At 36.6% G+C, this 27,054-nt stretch overlaps 1 protein-coding gene across 3 annotated transcripts in view; it reads right to left on the bottom strand.

The window, feature by feature from the left end:
- The window catches only part of Usp32 (ubiquitin specific peptidase 32), a 169,662-nt gene that overhangs the window by 36,632 nt on the left and 105,976 nt on the right, over nucleotides 1-27,054 (bottom strand). For 2 of the 3 annotated variants that reach the window (XM_004870388.4, XM_021248667.2), the window contains exons 11-16: nucleotides 22,898-22,959; nucleotides 16,732-16,834; nucleotides 8,728-8,923; nucleotides 6,702-6,877; nucleotides 5,434-5,574; nucleotides 489-648 (exon numbers count right to left, since the gene is read on the bottom strand). In XM_004870388.4, coding sequence (XP_004870445.1) covers nucleotides 489-648; nucleotides 5,434-5,574; nucleotides 6,702-6,877; nucleotides 8,728-8,923; nucleotides 16,732-16,834; nucleotides 22,898-22,959 — 838 coding nt within the window. The remainder of the gene's footprint in view (nucleotides 1-488; nucleotides 649-5,433; nucleotides 5,575-6,701; nucleotides 6,878-8,727; nucleotides 8,924-16,731; nucleotides 16,835-22,897; nucleotides 22,960-27,054) is intronic. The other variant, XM_004870389.4, reaches the window with a different exon arrangement.

Here is a 27,054-nt window from a genome sequence, read left to right as displayed (position 1 = left end):
TTTCAAAATTATATATCTGCTTTGTATTATCTGACTCTATAAAGCATTTTTAGATCTAACATAAGAGATATATCACATTTTGGGAAAACAAATCCAAAAGAAAAAAAAAGAATGCCAAAGGAATTCTTGTAAGTTTGAATGGAGTTGAAAAGACCATTCAATGACTGGTAGCTTTCAACTTGAAGTCTAGCAACAATTAACAATAGTTTATCTCAAAGAAAGTATGTAAAACACATTTCTACTTGTTTGCATAAATTTACAAACTAGAAAAAGAAAACAACCCCTTTTTCAGTTTGCTACTGGGATTTTGCCTCTACTTAGTCTTGTGCATGACCACAGATCTAAGCCCCACAAATGATTTTTCGATTCTGTATGAAAGCAGATGAGAATGCAAGCTAGTATAGTGGCACTAGAGTTTGAGCAACTTGGTTCCTATTTTTTTTTTATTTTAAGGAACAGATGGTATTCTTGCTGCATTCTTAAGTTACCTCTTGGTAAATGCTGAGGGAACATTCTCAGGCTCATCATACCCATATTCACCCAGATGTTAGACTGCTGTGTCCGAGTCGCAGGCTGCTGTCTCAGGAAAAGGAGATACCGAGGAAATAATTCCAGCTCTGGAATGTCTGTTTTGCTATTCTTGATCACCTGTTATTAGAATGATAAAAAGCAATTACTCTAAAAGAAGAAACAAAACTTGGCATTTTAGGTTTTTTGTTTTTTGAGTCAGGGTCTCGCTATGTATTCCAGGCTGGCTTTGAACTCTATACTATATAGCCCAGGCTGGCCTTGAACTCGAGGTGATCCTCCTGCCTCAGCTTCCCAAGTAGTGGGATTACAGGCATGTGCCACCATGCCTGGCCAAAACTTGGCATTTTAAATTCAACTTCTGAGGTTTATCTTTAAACTATACTGTTCAACAAGTTAACTACCTATATGTCATCAAATTACTGAAACTCCTGTACATTTAAATTATATAAGTTTAAATACTCTCAGGCTTCTGCCCCTAAACTCACTTTCCAAGATTAGAACTCCTTATTGGTATTTTCTTCCTGTCATTTAAAAGAAGGTAACAAAATTAAAGGGGGAAAAGAACTTTAAATAGTATCTATGACTTTACCACTCTCACACTGTAACTCTCTCACATATTTCATGTACTGTATATAAATGACTTAGTTTTGTTTTGTTTTTTTGGTACTGGGGATCAAACTCGAGTCCTTGTGCTTGCGCAGCAGGTGGAAAAACCACTGAGCTAAATCCCCGGCTCTAAATGACTTAGTTTTTAAGGACAAATTATACAGTTGGAGTTACAAGCCAAAACCTATGGAAGTATTCATGTCATTATCATTTACATAATCTTGTTGCCACCCAAAGTTTGGCAATTTACACTATTCCCAGTAATAGATGAGTGTACTAACTCTTACAAAATCCTATTACTGGTATCATTTAAAAACATCTCTATTTCATTAATACATAGAAGAAGCACTGTAAATCTACACTGAAAATAAGTTTTATTTCTTGTATTAGTAGTGAGGATAAAACTTTTCATAAAAAAAATACTATCCACTGATTTTTCTCTATGATTAAAATAACAAAAGTGGTTGTATAAGACTGAGGTTTCACATAGTTGCAACAAGATTTTTAAGTACAGTAGGCCCTTGACATACCACCTCAATTCATTTGTGAGGCCTGGCTGTAACTCAAGTTGGTCAACTGAAGGCTCAGGCTCCTCTACACAGCCTTCAAAGTCTCTCTCCTGTACACAGGCAGATCTCGGGTTCCTGAGAGAGACACTGGCCTAGGATTTCTCAATTAACCCCACACAGGAAAGGATGCTGTAATGTTCCTTCTAGAACTCTTTAAGGGTTGAATCTGTATCTGAGACCATCTGGAAACACAATGGCCGGCATTCGGGTCATAACTGAAGACTTTGTTCATAAGTTAAAACTAAAATTCTGGTCATGACCCAAGTTGTCCTTACCTTTTTTTTTTTTTGGTACCGGGGATCGAACTCAGGTCCCTGAGCTTGCGCAGCAGGTGGCTAAACCACTGAGCTAAATCTCCAGCCCTATGACCCAAGTTGTTTGTACATCAGACTGTTTGTAACTCAAGGGTCCATTATAGCTCCTTCCAAATATCCTGCTTATTAGCCCCATAAACACAGGAAAGCATTTGTATCAAAATATAGTTACTGGTTTTAAAATTAGTACATTATCAGTTTTTATATTCTAACAGGACAGAATGGTTAACCACTCAAATTCTTCAAAACAGAAAATCCTGGGCTGGGGATTTAGCTCAGTGGTTTGGCCGTCTGCTGCACAAGCGCAAGGACCCGAGTTCAATCCCCGATACCAAACAACAACAACAACAACAGCAACAAAAACCCCAGAAAAATCCTACACAACTGTTAACAATCTCAGCCAGTCAGGCTTCATTTTTAAAAATCCTCCATGTGTTCTGATACGCTACAGTATGGAAAGTTGAAAGACTCCATTCGGGAGCTTTTTAACTTGTATTTCAATAGTGAGCGATAGGAGCTCTCCCTGACACTACTGTTTAAGACTACTGGAAGAAATAAAACCTGTCCATCTTTCTTAGGTTTTGATCACTGCAAAGCCAACTGCAACTGCTTATGGTCTTAATTTAAGCATGATTTTTGAAAAGAATAATATTTTGGCAACTACAGCTTTTAAGACTGTATAAAAACAACTCTGGCAGCCACGTGTGGTAGCACAGGCCTGTAATCCCAGCACTTGGGAGGCTGAAGCAGGAGGATCACCATGAGTTCAAGGGCAGACTGGGCTACATAGTGAGTTCAAGGCCAGCCTGAACTGCATAGCGAGACCCTGTCTCAACAAAACAAAAAGAAAAATACAACAACAAAAAACCTCTCTGGCAGAATCTTAATTGATAATTAAGTAGGTTTTATAATATATATTTTTCCCCAAGATTAAGGAGAGATTTTTTGTGATGAAATTAGATCTTGAAGAGATTCTCATAAATATAGAAACACACCCATTCATTTACATTCTAATTGTTGTGTATGAATTTGTTAACTTCAATATCTCTCAGCAAACAACAGATGCAATATAATCCCTTCATTTAAAAACTCAAAACATATCTTTTGATGTACCAATTCCACTGATAGGAATTTACCTTAAAGAGATCATCACATGTTTGGAAAGACAATACTGAATAGAAAATTGCTTTAAATAATTTAAAGCTAGAAGTAAACAAAATTTCTAACAGGTGATTGGCTAACAAGTTGCAATTTATGTTCAGATGCATATGTGCATACATGAAACATAAAGGAACAGTATGTGATAATTAAAAGTGATGACACAGACCTGAATTGATTAATCTGTGAAGCTATCCAGAGTACATATGTGAGGCTGGGTTTGAACTCACTACGTAGCCCAGGTTGGCCTCAAACTCATGGCAGTCCTTGTTCCTCAGCCTCCTGAGTAGTGGGATTACAGGCGTGCACCACCATGCCCAGCTAATTATACCACTTTTAAAGTAACTTTATTTTATCTACAAATGTGATACTTATCAGTGAACACTTTAAAGGCAATATAGAGGGAAAAAAGAAAGTAAAATTCCTGTTACATCTTTCGACCTAGAGATTATTGTTAACATTTTGGTGTACATCTTCCAGATAACCCTCTGCACCCACTATTACATAGATGGCTATATGTGGATAACTATGAAATAGAATCAGATTGTACTTGATGTGTTATGATTGTCTTTACTTTTGGTACCAGGGATTGAACTCAGGACCTTGTGCTTGTGAGGCAGGCGCAGTGCTGCTGAGCTAAATCCCTGGCCCAATAATTCATTTTTAAACCTTCATATAGCAAATATTAGAGCTAATAATTTATATATTTTTAAAGCAATTTTTCCTGCAATCAGATGAATTCATCATACCCAGAGACGAAAAAAATACTACAAAGTCAGTAAATCATTTCATTCACTAAAATTATGACTTAAACTATTTATCTGACATCAGTGTAAAAAACAATCTTTTTTTTGGTTTTGTTTTGCTTTTTGTTTGGTACCAGAGATCGAACTCAGGTCCTTGCGCTTGCGCAGCAGGCGGTGGAACCACTGAGCTAAATCCCCAGCCCAAAAACAATCTTTTTTGAGGCTCCGTAATTACTCATGAAGTAATTAAGACGATGTTGATAGAAGCAACAGTTAACATTTACTGATCATTTACTATGAATCAGATGGTGTGCTAAACCATATGCATTATTTAATACTCAAAACACTTTATGAGTTTTTTTTTCTTCTTCTTTGTGAACCCAGGGCCTTTATACTGAGCTTTATCCCCAGTCTATTTTTAAATTTTTATTTTGAGACAAGCGCTTGCTAAATTGCCCAGCCTGGGTTTAAACTTGCTATCCTCCTGCCTCAGACTCCCAAGAATGCTGGGATTACAGGCATGCCCCACCAAGCCCGCCTTAACAGTGTTTGTCTTTTTTTTTTTTTTGGCACCGGGAATCAAACTCGAGACCTTGTGCTTTCGAGGCAGGCGCCGGAACCACTGAGCTAAATTCCCAGACCTTATTAACAGTGTTTCTTGATATATCAAAGAACAAAACAAAACATGTTGTTATAAGGTATTTTACTGCATCGATAATGTAACAAGTGGAGTCCAGGGTAATGACTCCTACTGTTTACTATATAAACACAGTAAGTGATGCTATATAGGTAACTTATTAATATTTTAATGTTATATACTCCAAATCCTTTCAATTATTTTACAGCATTTTATTCCAAATCACTGCTTTGAATCCCTATTATATACTGTTACATACTGTGATCTATGTGGCCCCTTCTTTAAAAAGATAAACCACAAGAATCCATAAAAAAGCTACAAAGAAATCAATTCCTAACTGGATGCCTGTGTAATTAATGAGAACAGTAGTTTCGGAAATAACTTCTAGACCACTTACTAAACTTTTTGAACTGGCCCTCTGCCTTCCTTTACCTCAAGCCTAAGGTCTACATTACCTTAGATGATATCTTGCTCATGTTGGCTAGCTTTTTACATGGCCTAATCACAAAATTCCTTAACTTTATTTAGTCCAGTGACTATTTTTCTACTCCATGTTATCCACTCGATTCCACAGACATACCAATTATACGGTTAGTATCTAATATAGTATTTATTAAATATTAAATGAATGCAACTGGGGATTTAACTCAGTGGTGTCACTGCCTGCCTCGAAAGTGCAAGGTCCTGAGTTTGATCCCCAGTACCAAAAAAAAAAAATTGAATGAATGAATGTGAAGGAACCAAAAATTACTTGTTCAACTACTGTGAACAGGTTTTGTGTACTGTCCATTATAGGGTAGGAAGTAATTTGAGTAATAAAAGACCCCCTTCTATGACTCATCTTTACATAATGCACTATTAACTATACTTACTGGTCGGGGCAGGGCCAGGTTTGCTCCATACCAATGATAAAGTGCTCTCCATACAGGTTCTGGGACCATTTCATAATCTCTCCCATGGATTAGCTGTGGAGTTCGTTTTAATCGTCCTCCTTCTAGTGTTAATGATGTAGCCTTAGAAAGAATAAAATGTTAAGAGTTGATTTTCAATACTGTAGTCTCAATACTGCATTAATAAAACCTAGACATAGGAGAACAAATACATATGTTAATGCCATTTGACACCTAAGAGGGTGTAGCCCCTAAACAATCCATTTAAGAAAGGGAACTGAAGATTCAAACCCAGTTGGAACTACATAGAGAGATTCTGTCTTTTTTTTTTTTTTTTGGGTACCGGGGATCGAACTTGGGTCCTTGCGCTTGCGCAGCAGGTGGTGAAACCACTGAGCTAAATCCCAGGCGAGAGACTCTGTCTTGAAAGGACGGAAAAAAGGGTACTCGAGGCAAACCAGGCCTGGGGATACAGCTGAGCAGGGCAGTCAGTGCCTGCCTAGCAAGTGCAAGGCCCTGGGTTTGACTCCTGGTACCAGAAACAGAAAACAAGATCAAGGCAAATCATTTGGAAAAGTCACTGAAGAATAGTAAGACAAATTTTCACAGATTTCTTTCAAACGATAAGGGCTACAATCTTGGAAAAGCATTTTCATATGTGAAACAACATTTCCATGCTAGGTATACTAAGGATTGAAGAATAACAATATAAGTAGGGCATGGTGGTGCACACCTGAAATCCAAGGACTCAGGAGGCTGAGGCAGGAGGATCTGTGCAAGTTTGAGGCCAGCCTGGACTACACGGCAAGACACTGTCTCAAGAAACCAAAAAAAGAATAACAATATATCCCCAGGATCACTACACAACTTCAATGAGAGGTTTTATTTTATTTTTTTGTGGTACTGAAGACTGAAATCAGGGCTTTTGTATGCACTGAGTTCCATCCTTAGTCCTTTGTTTATTTTGACACAGGGTTGCTAATTTGTCCAAGTTGGCCTCAAACTTGTGGTCATCCTACTTCAGCCTGCCAGAGTGCTTAGATTATAGGTGTGCACCACTACGCCCAGTGTTAATACAAGTATTAAATCATAGAATAGTCTCACAGAAATATACTATATAAAAAGATTTCCATCTACAACAGCTTAATTTCAATTAACCATAATGTTCTACTATGTGTTAAAATCCATACAGTGAAATTATTAGCAAGTTGGTAAAGAACCATTTTACAATTAGATGTCAAACTACCTACCTTTACTGGCTCTTGAGTTACTAATGGCTGGTTATCAATAGCTCCTGGCTTCTGAGGATTAAGGTGCAATAGAATATTCCCATTGGCTCCTAGCAAACATTGGTTATTATTGTCAGAAGTGTTATGTTGTCGAGCAAAGCACATATCTGGCCCAGGTGTGGCAGAATACAAAAATCCTATATGGGAAAAAAGCATGTAATCTTTTATTTTTAGTTACCATACATAAATAGGTTTGAAGATATGAACTGAAATGTTCATGTATTAGGACAATACTATTATTCTGTTGGCAAGTTAGTACAATTCTAGATTCTGATAAATGTAGAAGATAAGAAGTACACATATATTCATTTCTGAACAACAGACAATAAAGTAGAAAGTAAAATTAAAACTTAGAAAAACTGGTACCAAATGAATATTTGGCCACCTTCTTAGACAATCTAATAACTCGTGATAAGAATTTCATGTCCTCTCACAGGAAGAAATGAGGTACAGCTAGGTAGCTGGGCTTTTACATAGTCTCCCTTAGTTCTTTTACCTGCAAACATATTCCAAATACTCTAGGTAGACGATGGCAACAGGTAGCCTCTAAGATAAAACGAAGGAAATAGAACAAGAATTCCAACACAAGAGAGCTGTGTCCTAATATATTTTATTTTATTTATTTTTGGTACTGGGGATTGAACTAGGGTCGTTGTGCTTTGGAGGCAGACAGCGGAACCACTGAGGTAAATCCCTGGCCCTAATGTATCTATTTTAAAAAGAAGGCAAGACCTTTACAATGGGAAAATACATGCAGAAAAATGATTAATGATGACTTCACGGTATTTTAAGATACTTCAACTCTTGACCTTAGGTAAACAGTCTAATCATGAATCACTCTGTAATTTTCTAGCTGGGTTACTGCTCAGCTTGTAGGTTACACAGTTATACAGTGAGCACATACCTAACAGATCTTTACATTGGGCTAAGAAATAATTCTGACTGGGGCTGGAGTATTGCTCGATGGTAGAGTGCGTGCCTATCAGGTACAAGGCCCTGTGTTCAATCCCCAACACCAAAAGAAAAAAGGAGAGAAAGGGAGAGGGAGGGAAGAAATGAGGGAGAGAGAAAAAAGAGAGGCATTTTGGTGCTAAAGCTGTCAGGGTACTTCTAGGAAGGCTGTGTTTCCAGTAATATCAGAAAACAGCAATAGTAGATTCTACAAAGAGCTCTGAAGGGAAATGCTAGCTGTGCCAATTTGCTTACTCAGTTCAAAGAAAACAAAGTCTCAAGGAAGAAATAACAACAGAGTACTTCTGAGGGTCCTGCCACTTTATCAACAGAACAAAGAGGTCATCTCAATTCATTTGGGTCATGGGAATACCAAAGCATCTTCCTCAAGAATACAGAATGACTAAGTTTTAGGTAAGTATAAAGGACAGAAGAAAATTATGGAAAGCATTATGAATTAACAGTATTTTAACAAAATAATCCTCAAATTTTTGCCTAAGTGTCCATAGAATTTGTTTTGAGGAGTCATATAATCCTATGAAGGTACGTTAAGGTTAAAGAGTTCTGGAAATGGAAAATTTTAGTTTTTCAAAAATTGCCTTGCCATATCTAAATTTACTGACACACAGATGTAGTAGCAATATGAAGAGAGATGGTATGATTAATGAAAAAAGTGAAAATATTTTCATAGGGAAACTGATACAATATAGAAAAAAGTTTTTATTTGGAAAGCTATTAATATATTCAAGAATTGGGCTGGGTATTTAGCTCAGTGGTTCCGCCGCCTGCCTTGCAAGCGCAAGGACCCGAGTTTGATCCATGGTACAAAAAAAAAAAAAAAATATATATATATATATATGTATATATATTCAAAAATATATATAATCAAGAATCTTATAATTGACCATTTCATTCCACCTTATTTCTGCAAGTCAAAGCCTGTTGCTGAATATTCCATCCAACACATTGTTTACCACAGTAGACTCAGTTAAGAACTAACCCTGACTAAACCTCATGGGAATCAAGTCTTATTTACCGCTGCCAGCGGTTTCAGAAGCTTCAGATGCAGTAGAAATGTTGTCTGAAGACTTCTCTTCTGTGGTATTCACATAACTGAAGCTGCCTCCATTTCTATCTTCACTCTGCTCCATAGGATGTACTGCTGCTGTTCCAAATGAAAAGTTTCCTCCATTCAGAACAGATGATGGCTCAATTACAACAGGGTTGGCACCCTAAAATCCAAAGAGAGTAAGAAGTAAAATTTAATAATCTGATTACCAGGTAGCCTTCAAAAAAAGAAGCTGGGTGTGGTGGCACACACTTGTAATCCTAGCACCCTGGGAGGCTGAGGCAGGAGGATCAAAAGTTCAAGCCCAGCCTGGGAAACAGTAACTTAGTGAGACCCTGTGCCCTGTCTCAAAACAAAAAATAAAAAAGGGCTGGGAATATAACTCAGAGTGAAGGTACCCTGGGTTCAACACCCCCCCACCCCGCCCAAAACGAAAAACAAAACAAAACATCACCCTTAACAATTATCTATTATTTCTCATTCTCTAATCTTCCTGGAGCTAGCCACATTTAAAAATACTTTAGGGCTGGGGATTTAGCTCAGTGGTTTCAACACCTGCCTCAAAAGTGCAAGGACCCGAGTTCGATCCCTGGTACCAAAAAAACAAAAAAAAAACCTTTAATGTGTAAATTTTAATCTCTTTAAGGGGAAGAATGAGAAAATATACACACATGTAAAGTAGTTTGGGAGAGACTATGAAGGGCTCTGTGCCACCTAATACTTTTTCTGTTGGATTTTTTTTTTTAGGAAAACATTTATGGATTCTTTTTTTTTTTTTGTATTAAATTCTTTTATTGGTACATTGTAGGTATACAACACAATTACATTTCTCATTGGGAACTGTACCTTTACATAATGCATCTTAGTTCTTATTTTTTCCCCATTCCCAGCCCTCCCTTCACGCCCTCCACCCTTCCCTATTTACAAAGACTTTATTTCCATTTTTTCCATTTCTCATCGTTTTTCCTTTCCCTTCTTTCCTTTCCCCTGCCCCTCCCACTACCCCTACCCCTTTGGACCTTTTCTTCCTATTTTACATTTTCGATTATTCATTCTAATCATTGGTACATTTTAGGTATACAATATAATGACATTCATCATTGGAAATTTGCACCTTTACATAGTCTCTCTTGGTTCTTATTTTTCACCCTTGCCCAGCCCTCCCTTCAACCCCTCCATTCCTCCCTATTTACAAAGATTTTGTTTCTATTTTTCCATTTTCTCATATTATATGGATTTTTTGATATTAAAGAATTGAATAATATTCCTTCTATTTTTAGTAAGCTCATAAGGTCATTGTAGAAAAATATAGAAAATATGATAAGACACCCAGACTGGGCTTGAGCCTGCAATCCTACTGCCTCACCCTCCCAGAGTGCTGGGATAACAGGTGTGTGCCATGAAGGCTCTGGCACTCTTATTTTATTTTATTTATTTATTTATTTTGGTACCAGGGATCGAACTCGGGTCCTTGCGCTTGCACAGCAGGCAGTGAAACCACTGAGCTAAATCCCCGGCCCTTATTTTATTTTATTTATTTATTTATTTATTTATTTTAAAAATTTTTTTCTGGCACTCTTAATTAAAGGGACTGGAATTCCTTCAGAGCTGACTGCTAGAAGATCCATAGATTGATAGTATTTCTCTGGTTTAGGGCTCAAAGAAGAGAAATTAGGTAATAAAATGCAGATCAATGTCTCCCTGTTTTGGTTAAAATTAGTGATGCTTTAATATCCTTAAATAAAACCAAAGCATTAACTATGCTACTGATATGCTGTGACTTGGAGTTTGTATTTTAAATATGCTGTTTAGTTAGGCTTCAGTTACTTAATAAGCAGTGCCTTCAAGACTCACATTCATTGACCTTTGTCCTTTGGGTTCCCCCCACCCAGTATTGGGGATTGGCCCAGGGCCTTTGCACTAAGCTACATCTCAATCCTTTCTATTTTTTGAGACAGCTTCTCACTGTCTCTAAATTGCATAGGCTGCCTACGCTTCAACTTGCAATCACCCTGCATTAGCTTCCCAGAGTGCTAGCGTGATAAGTGTGTGCTACCACGCCTAGCTCACTAATAAAAAAATTTTTTTTTTTCTTGCAGTGCTTGCAATTGAACACAGGGCCTCACGCATGTTAGATGAAGTGCTGTACCACTAAGCTACATCCCCAGCCCAACTATCAGTTTTATCCAGTATAATTCATGCCAGAGTTTGTGGAATGTCACTAAATTCTACCCATGGGATTCCCTATCTCCTCTGGTACTGTGGGATCCAGATTTGCTGGTTAATCCTTTTAGTCCTTCTATTTACATTCTGTCACAAATACCCTGATCTCTCTCTTTACAACACTTACAGATACTTATTCTCATAGCACCATCCCCCTCTCAGCTTTTTATCACTATTAAATATCAAAGGATTTCTCTTCTTTTTCCTGACTTTTGGGTCTATTTTCAGAAAGATGAATTTCTAAGTAGGGAAAGTTTCACTCATGGTCAGAGAGGCAATGAAAAACCAGGAGACTATTAAGTATGAAAAGCAAAGACTAGTAGTTAATGGGTATGTGGGAAGAAACCAACATATCTATGTTTCTGAATTTACAGGAAATCATTCCTGTAGTATTTCTTATTATTAACAGCTCAGTCCATATATTGGATCTATAGATATTATTGGCAAGCAAAGAGAATGATAAAAATATCATCGGGCTTTAATTTGTTAGGATGAATTTTATAATAATTTAGCAACAGAATGATTATAATAGTCTTTGAGGCTGCAGTCTGCTCCAGATTGCAGACTCTCTGCTTTCAAAGGACCAGTGAGTAATACCCTTTAGACCTGGAGAATATGCCCTTTTCTTCACTTCCTTCCCCATGCTCCAAACTCCCAGTCTTTGGCTTTCTTTTCTATTATAAGAATCTCTTGCCCTGAGTGTCTTCTGCTTCAAACTGTCACTACCATCCAGGTTCCTTCCTTTTTCCCCTCCTCTGTGTTTTTTTTTTTCTTCATCAGTACTAGGGATTGACCTCAGGACCTTGTGCTTGCCAGGCAGGACTGGCACCACTGAGCTACCCACCCCCCATTTTTACTGTTTTCTTATTCCTTCTATTTTTTTTTGGCTTTCTGTGAAACAGCTAACTATTCATTCAACTAATCTTATCACTATGTTCTGTCTATGTTCTGAGCAAGCCAGTCACAGTTATATGAAGTCACTGGCTCTTTATGACTGTGTTGTGTGTTTCTAACTGATCTGAAATTTAAAAATTTTTTTCCTAAAACCAAGGTATTTTGTTTTGTTTTTATTGATTTCTGGGCCTAAAACTATCCAAAATTACTCTAAAAGCCTATGTTTTTAGGAAGATAGGTTTCTAGATGATTTATTTTATCCATTGTGAGAAATTTCCCCCTTTTCTTACTCATCAATTTCTAAAGGGGACTATGGGGTACTTCAGTGAGAATTCTACTTAGGAAATTTTACAATTCCCTCTGAGTTGTATGAATATGGTAATATATTCCAAAATATGAGCCAGGATTCATCTTTTTCCTATTAATGATATGCCTTCACATACATGCTAAAAGTACTAATAATCTTAAAGAACTAACAGTTTTATTAATTTTATATTTTGGTAATGTGAAACACTGGTTTTGGAAAATGGAAGGCAGTACGGGAAAATGGAAAAAGTAGTAAGGCAAATACTACTAGTACTAAGCTCCAGAGTTGTAGATAGGGTAATAAGGTAACTGACTAAAGTAATACAGTTTTAGGCAATTTTATAACCTACAAGGTCCTCAGAGGCTTCATTTGCAAACTTAAGAGAGGCGCTTTAAAGCACTTTTTAGCCAGGTGTGGTGGTGCACAACTGTAATCCCAGGACTCAGGAGGCTGAGGCAGGAGGATCGCTGTGAGTTCAAGGCCAGCCTGAACTACATAGCGAGATCCTGTCTCAAAAAATAAATGAATGAATGAATGAATAAATAACTTTTTAGCTCCAAAATTAGTTTCACAACCACTAAACAGTAAAATCTGTACATGAAAAATAATAGCTGCTGCCTCTTAACAGGAAGACAGAACATATCCACTACAACGATGATAAAAAATTTCACCATTCCTCCTTATTTAAATTTTTATAGGAGATTCGACACAGAATGAAAACAGGCTGGCTCAATAAAGAAGAAAAAGATTGGTAGGATATCATAGAAGAAAAAAAAATCAAATATTCAAGCTGAAGTAAATCACAGAAAATCTGGGGTAAGCCATTCCAAGAAAAGATGGCTTATTTTTCCTGCTCCTTTGGTCTTGGATCTTTCCGTTTAGGTATTAGCCATCTAAGACACACAGCCTGTGCTCAAGAACAATTAGTAATTCATACAAGCAAGTATGACATTTTGTGAAGAGAAAACAGTTAACTAAAGCTAACTGATATTTCAGGTAGGCAGACTAAGCCCAGAGTAAAGTCAAATTAGCCAACATGATAAAAATCCTATTTAAAAAATAAGTCATTTTTCAGAGTTGCCATATATATACTGGAAAAAGAAATTTAAATCACAAACTAATCACTACTGCTGCTGCTATAATTACTGCTATTACTACCACCATTATTGCCTCTAACCTTAGTGAGCTAAGTACTTCACATATGTTAACTTACAGATATAACTGATTCCACTGTTCATATGTGGAAACTGAGATAAAGGACAAGTCATTTGTTCAAGGTCATAAAAAAGTGTCAGGGCTAGGACTCCCATAGAGTGTGTCCAAGCTCACAGCAATGACTTTATTTTGTTAGTTTCTCATAAAAACAGTGAATGCCTCCTGTATTTAGTATTTACTATGTGCCAGACACTGTTGAAAACATTTAATATGTATTAGCTCATTTAATTCTCATAACATGCTCTGAGAAAGGTCACTACTATTATTCTCATTTTAGAGATGGGGAAAACAAGACCAGAATGTGCATTTATAGGAGTTACCTCTTAGTTTTAAAAAATTCTATTAGTATATTTTTGCAATACATAATAAATACATTCATCTTAGGAACTGGCACATACGCACAGCGCATCTTGATTCTTTTTCCTTCCTCTTCCCCCAGCATGTTTTCTCCTCTTTCTCAGATCCCCTTCCCATCTCCACAAAGTCTATCTCCCTGTTTCCTATAATTTTTCTTTCATTTTGCACTTTATTTATAGTTTGGGTTTCCATGTAAGGTAAATTATGCTATATTTAACATTCTGTGTCTGATTTATTTCACTAGCTTGCATCCATCTTCCTAGAAATGACTCAAATTTACTCTTCTTTATGGCTGAGTAATAGTGTCTCTCTCTCTCTCTCTCTCTCTCTCTCTCTCTCTCTCACACACACACACACACACACACACACACACACACACACACACACACACTTTTCTTTATCCATTTATCTGTTGATGGGTATATAGGCCACTTCCAAGATTTGGCTATTATAAGTTATGCTGCTGTAAACATGGATATGCATATATCACCGTAACAGGGTATCTTTAACTCAGGAAGATACCTAGAAGGGGAATACAGTGGTCCTTCCATTTACAAACATAATTTGTTTTATGATTTTGGGGAAGATGGCTACGTTTGTGTTTCAGTGGGGAAAACGGCCACAGTCGTGTTTGTCACCCAATGTGAAGTTTGAAAATGCAAGCAAAATTTTGTGAATAGCACTGTTTACAAACACAGTTTGCAAACAGAAGCATTCATGAATCAGGGTCTTACTGTACATGGGTCAAATGGAATGTATATTTTTAATCTTTTGAGGAACCTCATACTGATTTCCATAATGGCTGTACTCGTTTACATTCCTACCAACAACGTAGAAGGGTTCTTTTTTTCCCCACAGCCTCTCCAGCATTTGTTTTTTGAATTCTGCATGATAGCCATTCTTTCTGGAGTAAGATGGAACCTCAGTGTTGTTTGGATTTACGTTCTCTAATGGACAAAGAACCTAAACATTTTTTCATGTACCTTCTGGCGATGTGTACTTCTGAGAAGCACATTTCCATTGCCTATTTTTTTTATCGAGTTACATTTTGGAGATTTTTTAATTTTTTTTTTAGTTCTTTGGCTATTCTAGATATCAAGAAGTTATTTTTATTTATTAAAGATTATTTCTTAACAGATATTTTCAGAAAGGATTTCTATTACTCTACTTACATTTTTTCCACATCTTATTAAATAAGCTATCATAGTTTTCCACTTCCTTCCTCTCTGGACAAACCAATATTCTCAGGTTTCTCACAACAGTCTTCATTTTGAAATAGATTTTAAAGCCTACATCTGACATACACATACTAGATAATACAGGGTGTCAGAGTAGGGAGAGGCATATGGAGGGCTATGGCAGGCATGAACAGATGAAGTTCATGCTCTTGTCAATGCACCCTATTTACAGAGGTCACACATGTAAGATGAAGACCTCCACTGTGCTTCTACAGAAAAACACATCTAAAATGAAATTAGACTATTCTTTCAGCCTATACTCAGTTAAGACATTAATAACTACTAATGCCAAACTAAGAATATAAAGATCAAAAAGTATTTCAAAATAAAGACTGATGTTTTATTCTAATATTTTCATTTTCTTTTTTGTTTTGTTTTGTTTTTGTTTTTGTTTTTTTTTGGTACCAGGGATCGAACTCAGGTCCTTGCGCTTGCGCAGCAGGCAGTGAAACCACTGAGCTAAATCCCCGGCCCATTGTTTCTGTTTTTTGAGACAGGGGCTCACTAGGCAGTTCAGGCTGTCCTTAACTCGATATGTAGCCCAGGCTGGCCTCAAACTTGCAATGATCCTCCTGCCTCTGCCTCCAAGTGCTGGGATTATAGGCATGCACCACCATGCCTGGCATAATGTTTTCATTTTCTAACTACACTCAAAATTATCTACCTATATAGGCCTACCTGTAAGTCCTCAAAGTCTCTTGCCTCCTTTTATTCCTTCAGAGACACCAAAGTCCATGTTAGCCACTTAATAAGTTTTACATTGGAAAACATACTACTAAATTCTACGAATGGGAAAAAGAATAAGGAAGAATGATAGAGTAGATGATGTAAAAAGTCTATCCTACCACCAATATTCTGACAGTAGGCAGTGACAGAAAAGAAAAATATGAATCAAATTATTAGAACTTTAGGATTTTGATAAATGACAGTAAGTCTATATACTAATTAAGTTTCCATGGATGGAGACATTGGCATTATTATTTAGTTTTCTAATTCTGAAAAAAACTGTTTTACTTGATTTTTTAAAACTTATTTTTATTAATACATATCTGCAGTACATAATAATTACATTCATCATGGGGAGTCAGTACATGTACATAACACATCTTAATTCTTTTTTCATCCCTTATACCTCCCCCTAGCTAGGATATTTAATAATGAGAATTTTTCTTTAACTCTTTATTTGAAACAATGGTAATTACCTTGTAGCAATCCTGAATTCTAGTATTATTTATGAAGTGAAATTTCTTGAATAGTAAATTAACACTTCTTACAGAAGGGTCTTCCACTATTTAATGGAGAAGGTGAACTAACTAAGGACAATACAAATGATGCAGTTTAGAGAATCCAGGCTTTAAAAGTTAGTCCTGAAGTTCAATCCAGGATGTACCCTGAGCACGATATTTAGGTCACCTTTTCTCTCGGCACCAAGTTCCTTTCCCACAGGTAAAAATGGATATAATATCACCTTCCTTACAGAGACAGCATGAGAATTAAGTGAGCTATGAAGCACATTACACAAGGTGCCCCTGTGCCCAGTATTACCTTTCTTAAAGGGAAGACATTTATGTGGAAGTGTTTGCACACAGCACATCCTGTAGCAAATATCACACAAACTTTAACGCTTTTCCCTTCAAATCTTTCAGTTGAAACATTTCATTCCTGGCCAAAAGTCACACACAGTCTGATGGAGTTGAAATTCTTATAAAAATGCAGATTAACAGGAGTATGACTCACGTATTTGACGTATTCTTTCCATTGTTGCCACCACTGCATGGAGATGATAAACCAATTGTGTCCTGGCTGCAGACCATACCTGCTTTCTCGTTCTAACCATCCTCTGTGCATACAAAAGAAATTCAATACATGAAATGAAGTTTTGTGAAACAGGCCAACAGCCACAATTTATCATTAGAAGTTTTAGAAAGGGCTGGGAGTGGTGGTGAATGCCTTAGAGGCTGAGGAAGAGGACCACAAGTTCAAGGCCTTTATTTTATTTATTTATTTTGGGTCTTTGACAGAGGTCCTGCTATGTAGCTCAGGCTGGCCTCGAACTTGCAGTGATCCTCCTGCCTCAGCCTCTCCAGTGCTGGGATTACAGGTGTGTGCCACCACCTCCGACTATCAAATCCTTTATTGTAAAACACGTGATTTATGGGGTTTTTTTTTTGTATCGGGAATCAAACTCAGGACCTTGCACTTGCGAGGCAGGCACCGGAACCACTGAGCTAAATTCCTGGCCCTTTAGTGGTATTTAGTACAATGAAAATGTTGTGCAACCATATCCTTTGTTAAATTCTAAAACGTGTTCATACATTCTAATGAAAGAGTCATCCATTAAATAGTCATTCCCTATTATTCACTTTCCCCAAGGCCTTAACACCTACTAATCAGTTTTCTATACCTACGGAATCACCTGTTTTGGCTATTTCATATGAATGGAATACACTAGGCAACCTTTATGTCTATCTTCTTTCATTTAGCATACTTGTGAGGCTCATCCACATAACGGCAGGTACCGCTACTCTATTCCTTTTTATGGCTGAATAATATTCCCTGCAACATGTATACTACTTCTTGTTTATCCATTCCTCTACAGACGGACATACAGATTGTTTCTACTTTTTTGGTTACTGTGAGTAGTGGTGCTAGAAACATGTTGTGCAAGTATTTGGGTATCTATTTTCATTTCTTTTGGGTTGTACCTAGAGGTGGAATTGCTGCGTTACTTAGAAATTCTATGTTGAAGAACTACCATGTTTTCCATGATGGCTGTACAATTTTACATTTCCACCAAAATGAGGGTTCCAACTGCTCCACATCCCGTTTTTTATATTATAACCATCCCAGAGGGTAAGAAGTAGAGCTTCATTGTGGTATTTCCCTGGTAACTAATTACACTGTACATCTTTTTAAGGTGCTTGGTGATCATCTGAACATCTTTCACAGAGAAATTTATATTCAACTCCATTTTCATGCTTCCATTTTTTTTAAATTAGGTTGCCTTCTGATTGCACTGTAAGTTTAGATATTCTGGTTATTAGACTCCTATCAGATATATGACTTGCAAATATTGTCTCATTCTATAAGTTGTCTTTTCAAGTTACTAATTATGTTTTTGTTTTTTGGTTTTTTTGTGGGTTTTTTTGGTACTGGGGATCAAACTTGGGACCTTGTACTTCTGAGGCAGGCAGTGGAACCACTGAGCTAAATCCTCGGCCCTAGATTGTTTTTTAATATCCAAGTTTTAAATTTTTTCCTTTTTCTTTATGTTGTACTGAGGATTGGAGCCAAGAGCACTTCACTGAATTACATCCTCAGCCCTTTTTATTTTTACAGACAAGGTCTGCCCAGGCTGGCCCCAAACTCAAAATCAGGCTTGCATTACCATAATTGGCTCAAAAGTTTTTAATTTTGATGAGGGCCAATTTATGTTTTTCTTCAGTTGTTCATTCTTTTGGAGTCACATCTAAGAATCCAATGCAAAGTTCAAACTGTTCTGAGGGAAGTTTTGTTGGATATAGAGCTCTTAAAAGAGTTTTGTTGGGCCAGGGATTTAGCTCAGTGGTTCCATCACCTGCCTTGCAAGCTCAAGGACCCAAGTTCGATCCCTGGTACCAAAAAAAAAAAAAAAAGTTTTGTTTTATTTTTTCCTTTTAGCTCTTTAGAAAAAAAAAATCATCCCTTTCAATTCTCGATTTCATGCTTTTTTTTTTTTTTTTTGGTACCAGGGATCGAACTCAGGTCCTTGTGCTTGCGAGGCAGGCGACAGAACCACTGAGCTAAATCCCCGGCCCGATTTCATGCTTTTTGATGAGAAAAATACCGAGAAATTTCTCATATGTGACAAATAGATTCTTTCTTGCTACTTTCAAAATTGTCTTTTGACAATTTCATTACGTGTCTCAATGTGCACCTCTTTTAGTTTATCTTTCTTGAAATTCGGTAAGATTTTTGAATGTGTACGTTGATGTCTTTTATCAAATTTGGGACATTTTTAGCAATTATTTCCCCAAATATTCTGCCCCTTTTTCTTTCTTCTCTCTCTGAGACTTTTATGTTGATACTGTAAATAGCTACACTGAAGTCTTTGGATGCTATGCTCAACATTTGGGACCACCTACGAGATACATTCTACTAATGCCCACTCACCTCCCATACATGGGTCACATTTTCCTGTTTCATTCCATGTCTCATAATTTTTTTCCTGTTGAAAACTAAACACATTTGATAATATATTTTACCAACTCTGAATTCTAGAAAACCCCTCCCCCTCTTTTATGCTTTCTGGAACAAATGTATATGTGTGTGGAGGGGTACTGGGGATTGAACCCAGGGCCTCTGTACTGAGTTACATCCCCAACCCTTTTTTATTTTGAGACAAGGTCTCACTAAGTCTCTAAAATGTCCAGGCTGAGCTCGAACTTGCAATCCTTCTGCCTCCCAGAATGCTTTGATTATAGGTGTGAGCCACCATGCCTTGTTCTTTCTGGACTAATTCTACAGTATTTTCTAGCATAGTGTCTTGCAGTGTGAGCCTGCTCAATTTCTTCTTGATTTCCTTTTCTTTAATTCTTGTGTTTATTTTTAGGCCTACCTAGCTTTCTTAGAGTGAACCTAACTTATGGTCAGCTAATGATTGGGTGAGATTGTGCCGTAACACCTTAAAGCAGTCACACTTGCTGTTCTACTCCAAATCCATCCTACCTTCAAAGAACTATGATGCTGACTTGTTGGATGGGAGGGATTAAAAGTAGCTCCAGAATATATCACCACAGACTTCCATTATTCTTACTAAGGTTTAGATTTTCTTGAATGTTTCTCAATTTGCCTTATTTCTTTGGTTAGTTTAGAGCCCTGAAACAGCTGTTTAATAATTTTATACAGGGCTGGGGATTTAACTCAGCGGAACCGCACCTGCCTTGCAAGTGGAAGGTCCCAAGTTCGATCCCCAGGACCAAAGAAAAGAAATTTATGCAGCTATATAGTTGCTTTTTAGGGAAAATGTGGTAAGCTCTTTACTCAGCCATTCTAGAATTCATGACACTGACACCCTACTCCCCGCCACACACACCCCGTGCCCCAAGATTGAGCCTCCGGCCCTTTGCACTGAACTACAGTTCCAGCCCTTTTAAATTTTGAGATAGGACCTCACTTGCTAAATTGTGATCCTCCTGCTTCAGCCTCCCAGTGTGCTGTAATTACAAGTATATGCTATCCACACCCAGTTTATGTTACTGATTTTTTTAGACAAAGTACTGACTTTAAGTTAGAGACAAGTATTTGTTTCAGTGGACCACACAAAACAAACCTGACTCATCTTTAAAAATCATCAGGCAGGGCCGGGGATTTAGCTCAGTGGTTTCGCCGCCTGCTGAGCAAGCGCAAGGACCCGAGTTCGATCCCCGGTACCAAAAAAAAAAGGAAAAAAAATCATCAGACAAATGAATTCTTGTAAGTAAAAATGGAGGCAAATGAAACTAAAACTACAAAATAAAACAAAAAACCCACAAATGAAATGAACCAATCAAAACTGATTCTAAATGTCACTGAAGTACATTCTCAGACATTTTTAATTTTCTAAAAATTTTAGACAGCTTCTTAGTTGCCCAGGCTCAAAGCTGTGATCCTCTGGTCTCAGCCTTCCAAGCAACTGGGATTAATTATTAATGCTTTTAATGAAAGGGGTCCTAGATTTGATTTTTATAACTTCCAGGTAAATTTAGATAATTTCCTCAATTTCTCTCTCAGTTTCCTCTTTTATAAAATGAGGTGACATTAGTTTCATGCAAGCATCCTGGGGACTAAGTGAGATAATGCAAATAGAAGCATTTGGCAACAAATTTACATGAAAATACAAGTTTATCGCCATTTTAAAAAATAGGAAGCTATGAGGAGGCTGCAGAATAAGCTAAGAAATCAAATACAGTCTACATAGCATTCTATCTCTATGCTAAGTCATACTGACTTCATAATATATTACCATGGTACAAAATTAGACTGTATTGTTAAAGGGGAAAAAAGTCACTATAGCTACATAAAAGCCTTTAAGTATTTCCTTACAATGTCTTATTTATACACACCCATGCACTTAAATATTCTTTTTGATAGGTAAAAATTACAGAAAATCAAGGCAAATTTGTCAGTAACATCTGAAAATTACAAACTTTCTCCTGAGTATCAAAATTCAAAACATTTTGCTTTTTTTTTTTTTTTTGGTACCAGGGATCAAACTCAGGACCTTGTGCGAGGCAGGTTCGGTGCCACTGAGCTAAATCCTTGGCCATATATTTTGTTTGGATATAGGGTCTCATTGTACAATCCAGGCTGGCCCTGAACTCAACTATGTAGCCTAGGCTAGCCTTGAACTTTTGATTCTTCTGCCTCAGCCTCCACAGTTCTAGGAGTACAAGCATGCACCACCACATCCAGCTCTTACTTTATCTTCTTCAAGAAATAACCATTTAAAAACCCAGTTAAAAACTTGGAAAATGTATTTGCTATGTAACTACCTTAACTAACACTGCCTATTTGAATACTGACTATGTGATCTTGGTCTCAGGTATTTCAAATAATTATTTCAGTAAAATGCCCTACACCTAGAAATCTCAAGGCAGGAGAAACTACTAAGATGTTTGAAGGCAAAATATTTTATACTTTTTGTCTGTGTGTAGGATAGGGAATTGAAACAGAGAGCACTGAGGTATATCCTCAGCCCTTTGTTGAGACAGATCTTGATAAGTTGCCCAGGGTGGCCTCAAATTTGGAATCCTCCTGCCTCAGGCTCCCGAGTAGCTAACAGGCATGTACCCACCCATCTTAACTGTATGCATAATACTTTGTTGTTTTGTTTGTTTGAGACAGGGTCTTGCTATGTAGTCCAGACTGGGTTTGAGCTCACTATGTTGTCTAAGCTGGCCTCGAACCTGCAGAGATCCTCCTGTCTCAGCCTCCTGAGTGCTGGGATTACAAGAATGCACCACCACACCTGGCTCTATATGCATAATACTTTTTAGAAAGGGTGAGTTGACCAGATACATACTGAGCATTTATTCTAAAAGCAAAGATTAGTATAGACTCTGTCCTATTTCTGAAACTTTCTATATAAATGTGTAGTATGATGGTAACAGTACTAGAAAACAGTGAAAGATGCTCAAGGTAATAAAACAGAACTACAGCAATAAAAACATACAGACTTTTTAAAGTAACCCAGATAATTCACTTTAAGTAACATATTCTAAGAAAATGCTTGAGCAATTAATTATTCAATTATTCCAATATGCTTACATTAAAGAAAATGAAGATAACAGGACAAACAGGGCTACCAGCTAATAATTTAAAATTACATTAGGCTTTTACTGATATATAAAAATACCATTTTATTTGATCTTGAGTATATAAGAACAGGAAATAAACAGAATTTCAAAATATTCTAATTTTTTGTAAAAATTTTACAAATATCATTGTGGGCATGCATGTAAGTACGTGAATACAAAAAAATGTCAGTGCCAGTTATTTATAAATACAGAGGTTATGGGCATTTGTGCTCAGTTTGTAACTCAGTATTTTGTAATTTTTGCACATGAAACATCAAGTGTTTTTCTGCCAAAGAAAAATGGCTACTTTCTATAAAATATTTTAACTTAAAAAATGTAGTATTCATGCAATTTTAATGTAAAGTTCTGTCTGCCCCTTCCTGGCCCCTGTGCTAGGGATTGAAGCCAGGGCCTCACACACACTAAGCAAGTGTTCTATCACAGAGCCCCAGCACAATTTTAATATTAACAGAATGTGACTTCTAAATTAATCCAGGCCCTTGGCTAGGAAGGGATATTTATATTTCAGGTGTTAGAAATTTCAGCTATATAATGAAACAATATACAGTCTGAAGCTACAAATTTACCTAATAATCTGTCCTTCTTCTTCTGGAGTAGCTGGTCTTAAGCCCAGAACTATGTGACATACCTACAAGGAAGGAAAAATAAAAAGATAAATCAAACTTTATTGACTGGTGACAATGACTTGACTACATATTTTATATTCCATGCATGAGATCCACTTTTTAGACTGGAATTTGAATTAGCAGTAGTTTTCAACTGGTGAATTATCAATGATTCACTCAAGCAAGTTTTAACTTCAGTCATGTGTCTAGAAAAAGTTTTTTCTTTTTTTTTGGTACTAGAGATGGAACCAAGGGAGTGCTGAGCTACATCCCCAGCCATTTTTATTTTGAGAGACTATCTTGCTAAACTGCCCATGGTGGCTTTGAACTTGTGATTGTCCTGCCTCAGCCTCTCAAGTGTCTGGGATTACTGTAGGCATGGGTACACAAGGGTATGTGACTTGCTGGGTCACAGCGGGTATATGTACATTCAAGTTTCCTAAATACTATCAATTTCCAAAGTAATCATACCAACTTATATTCCCATCAGCAATGTGTCAGAGTTTCACTTGCTTGTTATCTTCAATAATAGTTTGTATCACTTAAAAATTAATCATTCTAGTGGGTATCTAATATATTATAAGTATGGTTTTAATGAGTATTTTTATGATAACTAAAGAAGTTAGCCAGCCAGGCATGGTAATACACATCCCATCTACCCAGGAGGCTAAGGCAGGAAGATCACAAATTTAATGCCAACTTAGGCAAATTAGTGAAACCCTGTCTCAAAATAAAATTAAAAATAAAAAGGGAGGTAGTTTAGTGGTAGAGCACTCCTAGGTTTAATCAAGCTGAGTGATGCAAGAAAAAAAGTCATTTTTCATAAATGTATTAGGTATATGGATGTTCTCTTCTGTATAGTACTTATTCAAGTTTTTTGCATATTTTTACATTTGGATTCTGTGTTTTTCTTGCTGATTTCTGTTCCTTGTATGCCCTTTGTATGTCTTTTGTTGGATATAGATATTGCAAAAATCTTCCACTCTGTGATTATCTGTCCATTCTCTTAATGCTATCTCACGTTAAAAAAGAAGTTCTAAAAAAAAAAGTTCTTCATCTGTTGAAGTCCAACATAATACTTCTTTCCTTTATATGATCATCTTAAGAACTCTTTGCCACTTCAAAATTAAAATATATTCTTATAGTATTTTTTTCTAGAAACTTTATATTTTGCTAATCACATTTAAATTTTAACCTACCTGAAAGTATTTTTATGTATCATATGAAGTAGGAATAATGTACTTTTTCCCTATATTTACTGAAAAGATTTTATCTTACCTTCTGCATTGTACTGCTGTTTTGCTATAAATATTGTGACCAAAAATGTCTAGGTTTATTTAAGGACTCAAGACTGTTCCACTGATAATAGTTGTTTGATTTAAGCCAATAACACATTGTCTTAATTACTTAATCACACTGTCTTCATTTGTTTTATAAAGTCCTAATATCTGGTAATGTAAGTTCTCAAACTTTGTCATTTAATATTATCTTAGCTAAAACAACAATAAATTTTGGGGATTGTGAGTACACTATAATCAATTTAAAGGGAACTGGTATCTTTACAGTACTGAGTCTTTAACCTATAATATGGATTATTCCTGTGCATCATTTTCTGTTGCTACTGTAAAAAAATGACCATAAATTTAGTGGCTTAAAAAACATTAATAGCAAGAGCCTCACTAGGCTAAAATCAAGACATCAGCAGGGCTCCATTCTTTTCTAGAGGCTTTAAGAACAAAATCTTTTGACGTATCTAGCTTCTCGTGGCCATACATTCTTTTGCTTAAGCCCCTTTATTCCATCATCAAACTCGGTATCTTATGACCCTTCTGCTAATGTGTTCTCTCTCCTTTAGAAAAAAAAGGTTCTCAGGGCTGGGGATGTAGCTCAGTGGTGCCATGCCTGCCTAGCAAGCGCAAGGTCCTGAGTGCGATCCCTGGTACCGGAAAACAAAAACAAAAAACAAAAACAAAAAAAGAAAAAAGAGGTTCTACACTTTTAAGGATGCATGGTGGATTACATTTAGACTCCTCTGAATAACCTATCTCTGAGTCTCTAACTTGCTATACCTGCACAGCCATTTTGACAAATAATATAATATTATTCATAAGTTCTGAGGATTACGGCCTGCATATCTGGGGGATAAAAAGACCATTACTCTGTCCAGCATATTATTTTTTTTTAAGAGATAAGGTCTCATGATGTTGCTCAGACTGGCCCTGATGTCCTGAGTTCAAGAGATGCACCTGGGCTGGGAATTTAGCTCAGTGGCACTGCACCTGCCTTGCAAGTGCAAGGTCCTGAGTTCAATCCGTGGTACCGGGAAAAAAAAAAAATGATGTACTGCCTCAGTCTCTTAAGTAGCTGGGAATACAGGCATGTACCACTGCACATAGCTGGCAGAACATAAACATTTGATATTTTTGAGATATAAGAGAGAAAACTCTTATCATATTTGGCATGGTTCCTGTGCAAAAAAAAGTAATGAAAATGAAAGATAGTATATCAGGAGTCTTTCAGAACAATTCTATTGACACTTGTACATACTAGATTTAAATTTGCCCCTTTTTGGTGGTGCTGGGAATCAAACCCAGGCCTTTGTGCATGCAGGCAAGTGCTCTACTGCTAAGCCAAATTCTCAACCAATATACGCGACATTTCACAACTCAAAACACTCAGCCAAGAGTGATTTCTGGAAAAAACAAAAGCATAATTCAATACTGTATCACCAAACTTATTAGCTATGTCTAGCAATTTTAAGCTAAAGACCGACAATATAACATCTGGTTACTCATATTTTAATTGAATGTATAATTTTAAAAGAATATCTGAACAGAGATAAAGCAAGTATAGTAAATGTAATAATAAAATTTATGTAGGAAATTGATTATAGATGTCCCCCCTCCAAAAATCACTGTTTTTCATAATGAAATGTTAGAAACACACACAAACACACACACACACACACGCAAATCTCAAGTATATACTTGTTTATAAGAGTCATAGAAAAATAGTGCTATTCCAAATTCCTGATAAGAATGAGAAAATAGGGCCAAGGATTTAGCTCAGTGGTTCCGGCGCCTGCCTCGCAAACGCAAGGACCCGAGTTTGATCCCCGGTACCAAAAAAAAAAAAAAAAAAAAGAACGAGAAAATAGGGAAGGCAATACCCAAAATCAAAATGCTTTACTATATGACAGCTACATGATGACTCAAATACAATGTGTTATAATGTTTATATACTGAATGAGATATAAGTAACCTTAAAATAAGCAATAGTATAAGAGCCTATAGAATCTACTACTGAAGATATTACTTCAAATAAGGTGAAAAATAGTTGACTAATTTTCATGTTACCAAGGAAGTCAGTTCTGTTTACAGCAGTGATTTATTTTCATATATATTTTATAAAGCCATCAACTTGAATCCCAGATGAATATAACTGATTGATATAAATGGATATTATAAGCCTATCAGATTGTGTTTTAAATATACAACTTTTAGTCATTAGCTGTCAAGAAGAGACCAACTTCATTTACTTCAACACAGCTGTCTTGCAGAAGTTATTCTTTATTCCGAATGGAAGATCATGATAGACATAAACCTTCCAAACCATTCTGACCTTCACAGGGGAGCTTTTACAGAAAAGCAAAAAAAAAAAAAAAAATAAAGCAAAGCAAAATAAAAAGAAACTAAAATAAATAAACTTAATAAATAAACTTAAATATGAGGTATTAAAATAGAAAAATGTAAGATATATAAAAAGCAGAGTGAGAATGCTAGTTTCAGTAGAAAAAGTTAAAATCTGGCAAGGTCAATAACTTAATATTCACTCACGGTAGCCTACCTAACATCCTTCTTATTGTTCCCTCTCTCCTTTCCCTCCTTCCCTCATTTCCCCTCAATCTTTCTTGGACCTTCCAAAGAATAAAGCTCAAGAAACAGCTTGCATCAGGGCCGGGGATTTAGCTCAGTGGTTCCGCTGCCTGCCTTGAAAGCGCAAGGTCCCGAGTTCGATCCCCGGTACCAAAAAAAAAAGGAAACAGCTTGCATCACAGCTAAGATGATCCAGATGATTTCCTAGCTTGAGACATTGTATACTCTGAAAAATTTACAAGT

Source organism: Heterocephalus glaber, unplaced genomic scaffold (genome assembly GCF_053883595.1).
Source record: "Heterocephalus glaber isolate CG9 unplaced genomic scaffold, H.glaber_assembly_v1.0 deba00001564, whole genome shotgun sequence".
Lineage (NCBI taxonomy): Eukaryota > Metazoa > Chordata > Mammalia > Rodentia > Bathyergidae > Heterocephalus > Heterocephalus glaber.
The sequence above is the reverse complement of the archived record's forward strand: the minus strand, read 5'-3'. Positions and strand labels throughout refer to the sequence as shown.